Source organism: Arvicola amphibius, chromosome 4 (genome assembly GCF_903992535.2).
Source record: "Arvicola amphibius chromosome 4, mArvAmp1.2, whole genome shotgun sequence".
Classification (NCBI taxonomy): domain Eukaryota; kingdom Metazoa; phylum Chordata; class Mammalia; order Rodentia; family Cricetidae; genus Arvicola; species Arvicola amphibius.
Genome location: NC_052050.1, coordinates 11,524,583 through 11,540,446, shown reverse-complemented (window position 1 = coordinate 11,540,446; position 15,864 = coordinate 11,524,583). Strand labels below are relative to the sequence as shown.

General features: G+C 37.1%; 1 protein-coding gene across 2 annotated transcripts in view; it reads right to left on the bottom strand.

Annotated features, from left to right (window-relative positions):
- Positions 1–9,851, bottom strand: part of Abca6 (ATP binding cassette subfamily A member 6) — a 55,959-nt gene extending 46,108 nt beyond the window's left edge. For both annotated transcript variants that reach the window (XM_038328217.1, XM_038328218.1), the window contains exons 1-6: positions 9,646–9,851; positions 8,514–8,612; positions 6,787–6,991; positions 5,685–5,843; positions 3,583–3,686; positions 2,698–2,924 (exon numbers count right to left, since the gene is read on the bottom strand). In XM_038328217.1, coding sequence (XP_038184145.1) covers positions 2,698–2,924; positions 3,583–3,686; positions 5,685–5,843; positions 6,787–6,991; positions 8,514–8,609 — 791 coding nt within the window. In that variant the 5' untranslated portion in view covers positions 8,610–8,612; positions 9,646–9,851. The remainder of the gene's footprint in view (positions 1–2,697; positions 2,925–3,582; positions 3,687–5,684; positions 5,844–6,786; positions 6,992–8,513; positions 8,613–9,645) is intronic.
- Positions 9,852–15,864: the final 6,013 nt, after the last annotated feature.

The following is a 15,864-nucleotide window of genomic DNA, read 5'->3' as shown; positions in this document are numbered from 1 at the left end:
ACATTTTTTACTAAGTATTTGCTAAAGAACATCATCCACTACTAGAGATGACTAGACCATAAGAATGCATAAGTCCATGCTCCTCATTTACAAATAATAAGGCTGTGATACCTTATTGATGGCTATGTGAAAAGTCACAAAATAAGGAATTAACAAGACACAAATGTAATTGCAGCCATTATTCTGCCCAGAGTTCTTTTCCTTGTTTAAAACTGAAAGATTAATAAGAATTCATCTCCTACAGAGTGTAGCAAAATATGCATGCTTTACAACAATACACCCAAGTAAAATATATTAGCTGGATTTACTGTTTATTTAGTTTTTAACCTCATATCATTATAATGAATTGGTCTATTTTAGAAACATCAGCATTTTTGAAAAGTGTAACATATTCTGTGAATTTACTTCTTTTTAAATTTAGTTTTATTGAGCTCGACATTTTTCTCTGCTCCCCTCCCTGCCTCTCCTCTCCCCTTCAAACCTCCCGCAAGGTCCCCATGCTATCAATTTACTCAGGAGATCTTGTCTTTCTCTATTTCCCATGTAGATTAGATCTATGTATGTCTCTTAGTGTCCTCATTGTTGTCTAAGTTCTCTGGGATCTTGATTTGTGGGATGGTTTTCTTTGATTTATGTTTAAAAACCACTTATGAGTGAGTACATGTGATACTTGTCTTTCTGGGTCTGGGTTACCTCACTCAAAATAATGTTTTCTAGCTCCATCCATTTTCCTGCAAAATTCAAGTTGTCATTTTTTTCCTGCTGTGTAGTACTCCATTGTGTAAATGTAGCACATTTTCCTTATCCATTCTTTGGTAGAGGGGCATTTAGGTTGTTTCCCTGAATTTCCTTCTTAAGTACAGCACGGGACTACTGTGAGTATGATTGAAAAACAACAGTATAGAAGAATTATGAAATAAATCATTAAAATAATTATTGGAAAGGGGTATATGGGTGTAGCTAGAGAGGCAATGAACTTATATAAACCTTCTTACTTGTAAAGCAATACAAGCATACTTTTAAAAACAATTATTACATTTCATATTTATGGCATTAGTTGAAGTCATATTTATTTCCAACAGATGTGTGATACTTGGAAAAGACACTTCCAAAGCATTTTCTTTCTTAATTCTAAGGATATACATATCAGTTCATCTCTCCAGATTTTAACTGATATGCATACTTAGAATCATCCTGAAAAATGAATTGACATCAGAATATTTAGTCTCTCTTTGGTCTGACGTCAGCCTGACTGGCATCTCCCTAATATGAGACGACCCTAGGCATTCCACCCCAGGACTTGCCTTGGACTGAAAGGAGAGCCCTTCTATAGAAGTCTACTATCTCCTCTCCTCCCTCCTAACAGATTCGCATGACAGGATATACACTCACTCCTTTATTATTGCCAATGTTGCCATACAAAATTTCCTCACGTTTTAAAGACCTGGTTTCCTCCTTGTCTATGTCCTAATCCATATACATTAGAACTAAGATTATCTTTGTTTGTAAATATATTCAACACGGAAAGAAAGATTTCTAGACAATAATTTTACTTCAGGGAACACATTACTAGATTGTTCAATCAATAATTATTCATCCAATCCATTTACTTTTACCATTCCACAGCCATAGTTTCTGTTTTATTTTGTGGAGGATTTTATTCGTTTCTGTATGCTTTAAGTGGTGTTTCTTTGAGTTTTCATTAGGTTTGGTTTATCAAGAAGGACCTCAGTGCCTCTCTAGACATTACAGGTAAGCCAGAAACTCTACATCTTTCCAGCATCCACCTACCCAGTGTGAGATTATACACCTGCGTGGCCATGCCCAATTAAGTGCTTTCTTGATTTGCGAATTATATAGAGAATTAACCTCTAAGAATCAATAGCAAAACACATCATGTTTCCTCTGAGCACATAATTTTTCTTTTGACCTGATAATATATATTTTGTCGCTGATACCAAACTCTGCTATGTTTCAGCGGAGTTGAGACGTTATTTTATTTGTATTTCTATCTGTTTAAACTCATCCACTGTTTTCCTAGGTCTTTATTTCTATGGAAGTGGTCACCTTTATTATGTCACAAATACATAAAGAGATACATCCCTGTATACATACAAACATATACATATATTTCAAAATGGCTTTAAAGTGTTTGTGGGGTGAGGTAAGGAATGAACTTTAATATGTAGCTCAAATGCTGTTATTAAGTCATTTCTAAACACCAGTCTATGTCATGTCCTGCTCATAATACTCCACTTATTACAGCATTTACTTACTTCAAAACATCCCTGGCTAGCCAAGCCCATGAGCAAAACAGACCCTTTACAAGACTGCTGTCTTCACATAAGGAAGTGTGGAGATGTCACCTCATAACTAGGATTAATCAGGCAGAGCTGTCATTGTGCACTACTGAGGCCTGGCTCAGACATTTGTCATCTACCGGACACTAGATAACTCACTTATCCTCATTTACAAACTCAACAATAGTGTCCCTATCTTAGAGGCTGCATAGGAAGAAAGCCAGAATTAAGAGCATGCCCAATGACTTACAGTTATTATCTTCCATGGAAGATTTAACAAAGACTAAATCTAGTAGTCAGAGCAAAAGAACAAGTAGCCCCACATATCAAATTTAAACCATGAAATTATAAAGCAAAAATAACACTTCCACCGTTCTATGATTTCTTTATGACTCACCAGAATGCCGAGTCTTGTAGACCCATCATTTTCATCAGTTCCTTAGACTTTTTTCTCTCATTGGTAATATTGCGTGATATAAAATATACAAATGAGGAGAAATAAAGCAAGCAGAATAAAATAAAAAATTCATATTGAAAAGTATCTTTAGTAATGAAAGGCAATGTCTTCATGCTTATGGCGTTAACGGACATCAACTTCTCCATCACAGAATGATTTGTTGTGATCTAGAGAGAGACAGAAGCAAACAGAAATTAAAGGGCATCAATCCACAAAACTGGGGCAAGTGTTGGAGACCACATCATGTCGTTTTCCGAGCTTTATGCTGTGGTCTAATAGCACAGAGCATCACTTTGAGATGAAACTGGAAGTATTAAACCAAGCGGTCCCTTCCTTGTCTAAAAGTCTGAGTTTTCATACTTGCTCGTTTGACTGTGCCCCTCTACACTGCATTTGGAAATTTCATCCTCGCTGTCAGATGAGAGGTAGAATCTTTGGGGAAGTAAGTAAGCCATGGGGCCCCACCCTCATGGACGGATGCGTGACTCATCAAAGGGTTGGCAAGTGTTTCTAATGTGCAATTTGTCCTTTTGCTCTCCTGCCGAGTGAGAACACAGTGCTCTTCTTCTCTTTGACCTTTCATCCCTTCTGCCAGGTGAGACCTCCTAGACGGTGACAGCGGAGAAATAAGCTTTTCGAGGCCTAATCATACACAGGCCACACTTGAGAACTGTGAAAAATAAGAATGCTCTTCATGAATTACCCAGCTTTGCGGGGTGAGTTATTGCAGGCCAGAGGAACTGTGACATTCATCTTTCATTCAAAATTTTGATGCTTCTGAAATGAATTACTGTAGCCACTAGAACTTTTCAATGAAGCACTCACTTCTATGATAGCGGCATTGATGGCGGCTTGTAAAGGCACAAATCCTCTCTTCCAGTATCTAGACAATGAACATGAAACATCACCATACAGATCCCAGCAATGAGCTGTAAGCACAAGGAAAAGTAGAACCATCATAATGGGATAAACGCAGATTGGGAATAAGGAACAAAAACTTAAGAGAAAGCGATTCAAACTCCACTAGTCAGAATTCTAACCTCATAGAGAGGTGCAAACCTGTAATCCTAGCAACCAGGAGGCTGAAGCAGAATAATAGTGGATTTCTAGGCCAGCATAGGCTATATATATGGTATGATCCTGTCTCAAACCAAGCAAGCGAACAAACCAACAAGGTAGTTCTGAGAAGAGGCAAATATGGTAAGATGAAGGGTATATAGTTTGGGAAAAAAAGCAGCTTCTTGCTCACACACCATGGGACTAGCGAGAGAGCAATCACCAGCTTCCTGAGACAAGACAAACAAGATTTTAGGGTTTCGCTATTAAAGCTACACACACACACACACACACACACACTTCTGTGTCTAATAGCTTGGAACTTCCCTATAGTAGGATGTGTGTACATGAGAAGAAACTTATCCCAAATAACCTAGACTCAACATAGTAAAATGCAGATCTCCAGGTAGGAAGTGGAGGTGCCAACGGGATACAGAGTTTGAAATCTTGTGACAAGCTACTGCACAGACATGTAATGACTAAGACAAAGGACCACAGTCCTGTCTGGGGGGAGAAACAGAAAACGAGGTGCACTACCTATACTCTGAAGTCTCAGGAATTTTCTTCCCAACAATTTCCTGTGGCCTCTCCTGTGCTGGAGCGTAAGAATACATTTTTCACTCTGTACTTGAGTGTCTCTAGATAACCCTTTTGCTGCTACAAGTGACAAGATCCACATATCTATGAAAATTTTACTTACAAAGGCCACTTCTCCCTTGGTCCTAATCTATTTAGAAAGTGATTTCATCCTAGAGGGGTCTCTGAGCCACCATAAATATCTAAAGCAGCTCTACTGTGTTTATCGTCTTATTTGTATATCCTTTTTTAACCTCCTATCCCTGAAAAAGAATGATTTTTTTTTTAATTTTTTGGTTTTTTTGAGACAGGGTTTCTCTGTAGCTTTGGAGCCTGTCCTGGAACTTGCTCTGTAGACCAGGCTGGCCTTGAACTCACAGAGATCCACCTGTCTCTGTCTCCCAAGTACTGGGATTAAAGGCGTGTGCCAGCACCACCCGGCTAAAGGATTCCTACAAACAAGCTCCATGGTTTCTATTCGCTGTGCTCTTCAGGAACTCAGTGACGAATACGCAGCCCGTGCTCCATATTGACTAGTAGTAAAGAACTGATTCCAGAGATTACGCCAGTTTTATGTCAAGTGTCTTTTAACCCACAAGCCTACCTCCTTTTCAGTGTCTCCACTGTCATCTAAGCGGCCATCGGGTTTCATTGCCTTCTCCCTGAACTTCTTGCAACTCGAATCCTCTGGGCTGAATCAGGAGCGCTCTCTTCATTTGAACAACTCTCCACATGCTTCCCTGACTAAAGTACTTCCATGACTATCCAATGGCCTAGGTTTACAAGATGCTACACAGGACCTAGCCCTTATGCAACTGCAAAATCATTCTCCTCGCACATCCCATTGGCTTTTCATGCTCTTCTTCTAGCTGTTATAAGATGTTCTCATATGCTTTTACCCTAATGAAACTTAGTATCTTCAGCTCCTCACACTTGCTCTTCCTTTGGTCTTATTTTAAAAGTTACTTCTCTAATCCAACAATCAAGAGTCCTGGATCCAATTACCAAAAGTACTTGCCCTTGCCACTAGATATTCAATGCTTGTCTCTCCTAATCAATGGCTGCTGCATCCAGCATTGAAATCTGATCATTCCTTAGAACTGTGAGCTCAACAGATGTATGCTGAATTATTCTGCACTGCTATGAAATAAACCTCTACAATTCATATAACAGTAACAATCAAATGTTAGTCTGTTTTCTCCTATGAATCTGAAAGTACCTGTTGCCCAACCCTACCTGTTCCTCTTGTTGAAAACACAAAGACTGTCACAAGAATATTTTAAATGAAAAGTCACCTAATATATCTTCTTTCAAAAATGGATATCCATATGTTAGAAATACTTCTAACTTGTAAGAGAAGGTGTCATTAAATATGATTCCAAGAGCATGGGGAATATTCTTCATAAGCATAGCATCCAAGTTTTTCTTACTTGGCAACCCAATGATTCTCGTTCCTGTGAGGGATAAGGTGAAAACATATACTGGGTTGTACAATATTTCACAAAAACAAAATGCGATATTAGACTGAGCCATGTTTTTATAGACATTTCCACTTAAACTAAACAAACTAAAAGACAACCTAGAAAATACTAGTTTACTGTTTAAAAATCACAGAATCCAGTTGTGCATGCAAATTACAGGTTTTAATAAGCCAGGTGGCACATGGGGGACAAAGGCCACCTTGCTGTTTGTTGAGGGTAAGAACAACCTACTGATGTTGTTACTATACCCTGAGGATCCCAGAATTCCTCCTGAAGCAAAACCAACTGACAGAAACAAAATAACGGACTCTAAATAACCAGAAATGCCATTAGTTAGAAATCCAATATTAAAAAATAAATAGCCAGACTACACCTAGGTTTCTCACAAATAAAATATGTGTTTTCTTAGTCTTGGTTACAAATGGGCCCTCTTTAAACTCAAAACCTTCAAAGGTTTTGCATTCTACACTGTACATAAGAATGAATATCACCTTCAGATTACACATCATTAATGCTCACACTTATGAATTTATTAAGTAGCCATGACCTAATTACTTATATTTTTAATGAGCTACAAATCTCAATAATTGGATATCCATGCTAAAAATATATACATACCTCAATAACTACATTTCTCAAGATGCTAATTTTCAATTTGCATTTTTTAAAGCTTCAACTTATGGAGGCCTCTAAACATAGACTCATGTTTTGATAGGCCCTATCAAGCTGAAAGAAGTTTAAGATATTGTTGTAAAAGAAAATCAGAAACCTAAGAAGATTATATGCTATCCTGATGCTTGAACTTATTAGAATGATGTTTTACTATAGCTTCAAACCAACATGTACACATCTTATTAAAAATTATGAATCGATAAGACCAATAAGGCTAAGTCTTTCTTCCCACTGGCTTATTTACCTTTCATAGAGGGAGAAAAGGTTGTTTTATTCATTATCTGTTGGGTTATGTTAGAGATTGGTGTATAAAGAACCATGATAGAAGATCCATTAAATTCATCTAAACTTCCAAGATCTTGAGGTGGGACTTCAGGGAGCTGCATATTTTCTTTGAAATATGAAAACAGAGCCATATACAGTCCTATAATAATTGGGATGCTCCATTCCTATAAAAAAATTTAAGAGAAAAAATGATAAAGCTAGGTATATTTCTCCTCAAGTTGGTCAATACCAAAGAACTTTGAAGACAAGTTAAATTTTTCCATATAATATAATTTCTCATTGCTGTACACTCTTCTGAGAAAAATATTAACTAAAGACAAATTCTGAGTTAGTGGCCACATGTATCACTCTCTGATCTAAAGCTTTCTATTAAATCATGAATGATTTCAGTGGTCATCTGGAAACAATGGGATAGTTAACTTTTAAAATTGTGATTGCCTGGAAAATCAATTTTAGACATAAGGCACAAAGTGGGAAATCACAATGTTTCTTGCTAGTTGTCATATTTTTTATTAGAAACTAAACGGAATAAGTAGAAATTGAGTGGCAGATACTCTCTAGTGAATAACCAATAGCAATAATTTCCTCCTTCTTGATATAATGCCAGAACACACTTTTTTCCAGCAATTGAGAATTCTTTAATGCCCAAGAACACCTTTCTCTGCACTGACTGCCATATAGGGGGGAAATGAACCAGTAACCACAAAGCACTCTCAAAACAATGTAGAAAGAGAAAATACAGTTGAGTTTTTACATTAACAGCCATTTCAGCTTACCAATGCAAGAACTGATCTGGACAAATCACTTATGTCCTTGTCTTTGGGATTTACTTCTAGATACTGACACCTCCTGTTCACTTATTTAAAGTGACCACACTAAGTTAATATAGTATGAATTAATTTGAAAACTGCAGGTTTTAAGTAGAACATACTCTTAACATACAAGTGCAAGAGGAAACAGGTGTTTGAGCATTTATGGAAAGTGAGCTGACATAGTACATGTCACAGTTAGGCCTGGTTGGTAGATCCCTACCCAGTCTACTATACTCTCTCTCAATACTTTTTCTTTGTCCTATGGTACTTTAGCAGAGGTTACCATGGTCTGCGGAGACAGCAGAGTCTCTAGATGAAGGAGCCTAGGTGCCTGGATAAACAGAAATAGCCTTGTTCCCACTCAGCCTGCTTCTCTTCTACAACTGACGATACCGAAAACAGTGAAAACTGGACGCTTGCCATGCATTAAGCCACCAGAACTTGCACCGTTCACCACTACTTAAACAATCTGCTGTGCACAGACCAACAATAGTGTTCTTTTGTAATCCTTGAATCTTTATGTAGAAAATCAAAAGGTTTTGATATAAAACAATAAAATTAAGATTTCTCAGTTTATACTTACCAATCTGTATTATGTCTTGGCTCCCAATGTAGGATACGTGATCATTTCATCTTTGTTACAATCATCATACAATTAAATTTTTACTTTATCTTTTTAAAAATGTTCTAATTTTAGTCTTCATAATTCTACGGCATTGGTCACAGACCTTTATGAGTTTCTCACTTAAAAAATATAGCTAGAAATAGCAACCTTAAAAGTAATGAATCTAGTCTGCTAAGTATAATGCAATCTTTGAAATAATTGGTCACGGAAAGCAGAGTTCTGAGGAAAGGGTGAAATGTCTACACATACCAAGAAGCTCTCCCTTTTCCCTCTCCATTTCTTGAGCAGATTCTTGTGCAGAAGGGCGCAGGTTTGCCGATACACACTTATCTCCTTCGTACTCATCACCTGCTCATTGGGTGAACAAACAATACATGAGCCAAAAACGTAAAGATCATCGAAGAAAGTTTCGTGACTGTACTTCTGATTCAGATAACTACTACACTCAATAACTGTCATGAAATGCTGTAAAATATTGTTGCAACGATTTGTGATGAATTTTTCTACTTCAAACACATTCGCTTTAAGGTGTTTGGAGGAGTGGGTGAGGGTGGGATGTCACACTCTTCCAATAAAACTGAACATTCTAACTGGAAAAAAATGTATCATTATGGTGCAGAACATAGAGAATTATAAAACAGATTTGATGATGTGAATAAAATAATTCAGTTAGTTTCATTCCATTAATACTTGTCTTTGTTCCTAGCATTTTCGTAAAAAAAAAAAAAATTCCATAACTAAACAAATCAACAACAAAATTCTGATTTCTTAAACCCACCTGAATGATAAGTTACATTCATTATACGAAATCCCAATTAAATATGTTTGGAATGCTTACCTTCAGATTGAAATAAAATACATTTTAACTGAATAACTTTTATCAAAAGGAATATACTTTAGGGTGAAAATCCAGACTCAAAATTACTTGATTCTGACACAAGGAGAATAAGACTTCCCTCAATTTTGTTGTTATAGATGCCATTCTATAACTCTGAGATCCAAGTACAAAATAAACTTCTTTTAAAGAAAAGAATAAAAGAAACTGAATGAAAGAATAATTTTGCCCAGAAATTTTTCAAATAAATAAATTTTAAAACTTTTTCAGTTTTTATAGTCTTTAAGTTTATTCTTTTCTAAATTTACATAATAAAACTTTGTGCAATTTTCTCTCGGCTAGAATGGAAGCAAGCTAGAGGTTCTACTGCTGTATCTATAAAATGAAATCTGGTTGGGGAAAGAATTTAAGAATTAGCTCTTAAAATCACTTTAAAATATTTACGTACCTAGAAACATCTGAAAAATAGATTGATCTTAGCAGAGCACAAAAATAATATTTGTTTTACTTGGCAGAGCACAAAATATAATGCTAAGCTTTACTTACTGTTGGAGAATGTTTACGTTCCTTGGAAGCAGTCACACGGAACTCTTTTTTTCCTAGTACGCCAGCTAAAACATTGTCTCTGGTTCCTTATATATTCCTTAAGTAGGTGGTTACTCTCGGTCGTTCTTACTCAATCTGGTCTGAAAAGGGATGTGGTCAATTCGAGCTGCACATGACGAACTTGTTTTGTTTTGTGTGTCCCTTTTCCCCCCCGTAAGCCAGTGATTCTCCTGGGGAAACACTGTTCTGTGATTGGTTGAGAATAAAACAAACCCCATGCCTGTTCATTCGACTGTAGGAAAAATAAAGAAAATAAGAAAAACAATTGTTTAAGCCTTTTAGATATGTTTAAATTAAGATGGAGAAGACAAGAAAAGAGTAAAGATATTAACTAACCAAACTAAGTCGTTAAAGCTGTATGAGAAAATACTGATTCGTGTTTTCTCACTACACACAGCTAAACACAGCTGTTAGTGTTCAACTTGGCAACTTCATGCTAAGTGGGAAAAATAACTGAGGCTGAAAGTTTCTTTTCTTTTCCTATTTTTTTTCTTTTAAAAGTAAAGTAATCCATAGTCTACCCTGGAGAGATCCCTACGGTAGACAAATGAAGAATTATTTTCAGATGCATTTCTCCCACTTTGTTCACAGTCACGTGCGATTTTATGAGTTATGTAGGCAAAATAAAATAGATTTTAAATGACTAAAACACATAGACGTATTCAGACTTCCATGCACCAAGACTAGAGACCTGAAGTCTGTTCCCTTCTCATTGCACAGTGGACCTGAAAGGCACAGCAAACTTTTCGACCTGCAACAGCAAATGGCAAAACAGGCAAGCAAAGTCCATGAGTTGGGAAATCTCAAATATTTGACATGGCTCCTGATTCCACATGTGTTAATAATCATAAATCAGAGAAATGTTCCAGAGTATAGGAGACAATTTTAGGACAATAACAGTTACAGCCATGATGATATACTTGGCAATTAATTCTACTTTTAAAAGTAGACAAAAGTGAAATAACATATCTTTTACAATGAACATTGTAAAAAACAAACAAGTTAACAGAGGTGTTCTAAAGGTCCCAGAACTGTGAAATAAAGCTCTCAAATACTTAAAAATTTGTTTCAATAGTAGAACAAATCTTTTGAAGTCACTTAAAGTATAATTAAGATTTCTACTAATTTTGTTACTATAGTTGTTTTATATTCTTTATATTCCATTTATTTATTTAATTCATTTTTGGTTTCTAGAAGCAGGGTTTTTCTGTATCCTTGGCCATCCTTGAACTCACTCTGTAGATCAGGCTGGCCTTGAACTCACAGAGATCCCCCTGCCTCTGGCTACCAAGTGCTGGCATTAAAGGTGTGAGCCACCACTGCCCAGGTATATTTAATTTTGAAATCATTTTCACTCTGCCTTTCTTAAAATTGTATTAAAACTCAGAGCTTTAATACCAACAATTTATTAAATATATTTTCTGTTTTCTCACTGTTTCTTATACAAGCTTTGTTGGCCTTTTCTTTAGTCATATTTTTTTGACACAAAGTCTCTCACTGAACTTGGATCTAGACTGTTCTCTTTATTATGGTTAATTGTATTTTAAATTTGCATGTGAAAATAGTCCCACAAATATAGTGACCTAACATGATGAGGAAGATGAAATTTCCAGGTAGGACAGTGAAATATCAGAAAAATACATTCCAAATTATAAGTTGATATGTATAACTAAACTTTAAAAATAAGAAATAAAGGATAATGAAAAGTACTAAACAATGGGACAAGTGTGTGTGCACATGTGTGTGCGTGCACATGCTAAAACCAAAATGAGAAATCCAAATTTCCTTTTAACTATGAGTAGCATGTTACACAATTATATACATAAGGAATATGTTGGATTAAGAACTAGGCCTCTTGGTGTCCTAATGTTTCCGTGACCTAGACTTTAATCACTGACAGGTAAATAATCTAAAATTCATTTGCCTGCATGAGTCTATATGCTTTGCACAACTATTCAGTGCTAAACAGAGACTAGAGAAAGATCTCACATCTTCTACCCCAGGGAAAAGTAAGGATATAAAGTTTCTGTCCAATCACTGTGATATATAGAAAATAAAAACTCTGGGCTGGAGAGGTGGCTTAGCAGGTTAGAGCATGATCTCAGGTCCCTACACTAATACAATAAAGCTGAATGCGGCCATGCACATGCATGTGAGCACAGTGCGATGGTGTGGGAGGTCCTTTTGTCTATGTGTTGCTTTTATTGGTTAGTGAATAAAGAACTGGCTTGGCCTCTAGCATGGGAGGAGGAAGGCAGAGTTAGGGAGACGCCATGCAGCCGCTGCCAGAGTCAGACACGCTGAAACACTGTCGGTAAGCCTCTGTCACGTGGTGATACATGGATTAATGGAGATGGGTGAAATTAAGATATGAGTTAGTCAATAAGACGCTAGAGCTAATTTAATTAATACGGTTTCTGTGTGATTATTCCGGGTCTAAGCTAGAAGGGCGCCAGGGAACCAACAGGCACCCCATTGCAACAGATTGGCACCCACACAGCCAACTAGACTCTTAATCTCAGGATCGTGGGTTCGAGCCCCACGTTGGGCACCAATCTATAGATGAAATGGTGGGCTGTGTCCCGCCACCCAGCTAGCTTTACCCAAAATAATTACACAGAAACTGTATTCTTTTAAACACTGCTTAGCCCATTAGCTTCAGCCTCTTACTGGTTAACTTTCACATTTTGATTAACCCATATTTAGTAATGTGTGTAGCACCACGAGGGGTGGCTTACCGGGAAGATTCTAGCCTACGTCCATCTTGGGTCGGAGCTTCATTACATCTGACTCACTTCCCTTCTTCCCAGCATTTTGTTCTGTCTACTCCACCCACTTATGTTCTAACCTATCAGGTCAAGCAGTTTTCTTTATTAATTAAGCAATAAAATCAACAGATTGATAGAGGACCCTCCTCCATCACAAGGCAGTGAGCAGATCTGCCATGCTGGACTTGACAGGGCAAGCAGGCAGAGCTGTATTTCTCCTAGCAAAGGCACAGGTAGGAGAAATTTTTTAAATGCACTTAGCATTTTAAGAAGTGCTCCTGGACAGTAAAGGATTATAGATAATGCAATAAGGATAGATTCAGACATTAAAGAACTCTAAAGGGGTCACAATGTTGGATAAATGTACATATGCTTGGGAGAGAGAAGAAAAAAGTAAAGAGAGTTGGAAAAAAGTAAAAAATGTCTTTAAAGAGAGTACAGAATTCATAGATTAAAGGAGCAAAAATAATAAAATAAATATTAAAAAGAAATAGAGTAAAAACAAGCCACATAAAGATAAAATACACAGAATCTGGATTGTGTATATTATTGTATCTTCTTTGAATTTTTTGACTGGGAAAAAGCTAAGTACAGGGAGACATTTCATTGTATGGGCTCCTAAGCTAAACCAACATATATATCTTAAAGGTATCTTGATTTCAAAATATGGATCTAAGGATATGTTGCTTTGGAAAAGAGGTTCTTCTCTTGTTTTCACAGAGGGTGAGATCCTATGGATTGTTTTCAGACTAGTGTGGTTTGATAGAGCATGACCCCCTAAAAGGTCACCATAAACACCCTAAAAAATTACTTTGCCCAACTGCTGACTGAGATAAACAAGCATACAAGATACACCATAAAAGACCTGACTAACAGTGCCCCCAAACAGCAGAAAGTAGTATGGACAATTCTATACCCATATTACCAAATATTGCTAATAATTGTTTATTTATATTTATATTTATAGGGGGATATGATATAGATATGAATAATTTGCTTTTGTATGGATCTTGGTTTATTGATACAAATTTAAGGTAAAATGTGTTATACTGTATATGTATATTTCTGCCCTTGATTAAGGTACTGTGTTTGTGTAGTTCATTTAAAAATGTAATGTATAATTAAGAAATATAGGAGACGGTGGGACAGAACTAATGGGAGATCACCAACTCCAGTTGGAATTGGACTGATTGAACATGCAACCAAACCGGACTCTCTGAATGTGGCCGACGGTGGAGGAGGACTGAGAAGCCAAGAACAATGGTGATGGGCTTGGATTCTACGATGTGGGCGGGCTCTGTGTGGGCCTTGTCAGCTTGGTTGCTCACCTTCCTGGACCTGGGGGGAGTTGAGAGGACCTTGGACTTAACATAGAGTAGGGAACCCTGATGGCTCTTTGGCCTGGAGAGGGAGGGAGTGGGGGTATGGATAGAGGGGAGAGGAGGGAAGGGAAAGGAGGAGGGGAGGAGATGGAAATTTTTAATAAAAAAATAAGAAAAAAAGAAATATAGGTTAATAAATGGTCATCTATAATAGTCAAGTTTGTAGTCATGTTAGGTTTTCTAGCTATATAGATATATATTTTAGTTAGTTAGGTATTCTTTAAATCTTTCAGAGACATTCAGAATATGGCATTTAAATGTCTTAAAAATTTAGGACTTTTCATGACAATGAGACACATGTGCTCCTGGCAGCACCAGTTACTTCAAGAGGAAGATGGGCATTAAAGAGGTTCCTTATGGAGTTTGCTAGCCATTTGGGCAAGAAACTGCTCTTGCCTGGACTGTTTAACTGGACATGCAAGACCCACAGAGAAATGAATGCTGAACTTGCCTAAAGATGAGATGGTCCTTTGGGGTTCCTGCTACATAAATGAGTCTGCTAGATATTTTGCAGGACACAGAAAAATATGATAGAAAAATTGCCAATGTAGGCAGACCTGGCTTTGAAATTTCCTGCTTCATGGAAAAGTTTGCTAGATACTATGGGCCTGTAGGCTGAAGAAGGATGCCCCAACAGTCCAGTCCAGGCAGTGAGATGTCTCTGTCAATTCTAGAGTTTTGGAAGTTGCTTACAATGTACTTCCTCTTTACTTAGGTAACATCTTATCCTTCTGGAGTCTTTGATAGAATTGAAAAATTTATAGTTATAGTTTTTCTTAGTTATGATAAAAGATAAAGTAGATATAAATATTGTAACTGTAATTCTTGCTTGATAACTGTTTTATTATATGTAATTTTACTATGTTAAAGTTAAAGCCTTCCTTTTTGTTTAAACAGAAAAGGGGAAATGGTGTGGGAGGTCCTTTTGTCTATGTGTTGCTTCTATTGGTTAATGAATAAAGAACTGGCTTGGCTTATGGCATGGGAGGAGGAAAGTGGAGTTAGGGAGACGCCATGGAGCCGCTGCCAGAGTCAGACACGCTGAAACACTGCCGGTAAGCCACTGCCATGTGGCGATGCACAGATTAATGGAGATGGGTTAAATTAAGATGTAAGAGTTAGCCAATAAGAAGCTAGAGCTAATGGGCCAAGCAGTGATTTAATTAATACAGTTTCTGTGTGATTATTTTAGGTCTAAGCTAGTTGGGACCCAGGAACCAACAAGCGCCCTACTGCAACAGTGCAATGTAGGGTGAAGACAGAGGGACTACTGGTGTTCACTGGTCAACAGCACACCAAACCCAGGGAGAGACTGTATCTTATAGAAGTAAGGTAGAGGATGATAAAGCAGGACACCCAGTGTTCTCCTCTGTCCTCCTCTGATACCCCCCCCCACACACATGTGCATATAACACATTCATGCATATAACATACATTTTTATTATCTTTTTTTGAGATGATAATATTACATCATCTTTCCCTTCTCTTTTCTCCCTCCAAACATTCCCATACACCTCTACATGCTTGCTTTCTGATTCATGACCTCTTTTTCATTAATTGTCATTATGATACATTTTTAATTGATTTTCCTCCCATAAAATATATTCCAGCCACAGTTTCCTCTCTCTCCAATCCTCCAGTTCCCTCACCTCCCTTCTCCCCAGATTCACCCCCTCCATTTCCATTCAGAAAAGAGCAGGCCTTCAAGAAACAATAACCAAATAAACAAAATGAAATACAATAAAGACAAGGCAAACACTCTCATATTAAGACTGGACAAGGGGACCCAATAGGAGAAAAAGAGTCCCAAGAGCAAACAAAAAAGTCAGAGAACACCTACTCCCACTGTTAGGATTGCCACAAAACCACCAAGCTAACAGCCATAACATATATATGAAAAGGACCTTATATAGACCCTTGAAGGCCCTGTACTTAAAAGGAAAATAAAATAAAAACTTAAAGAGTGGGTGTGTGCATATGTGTTTTATTTGTCAGATTTCAGGTACAGT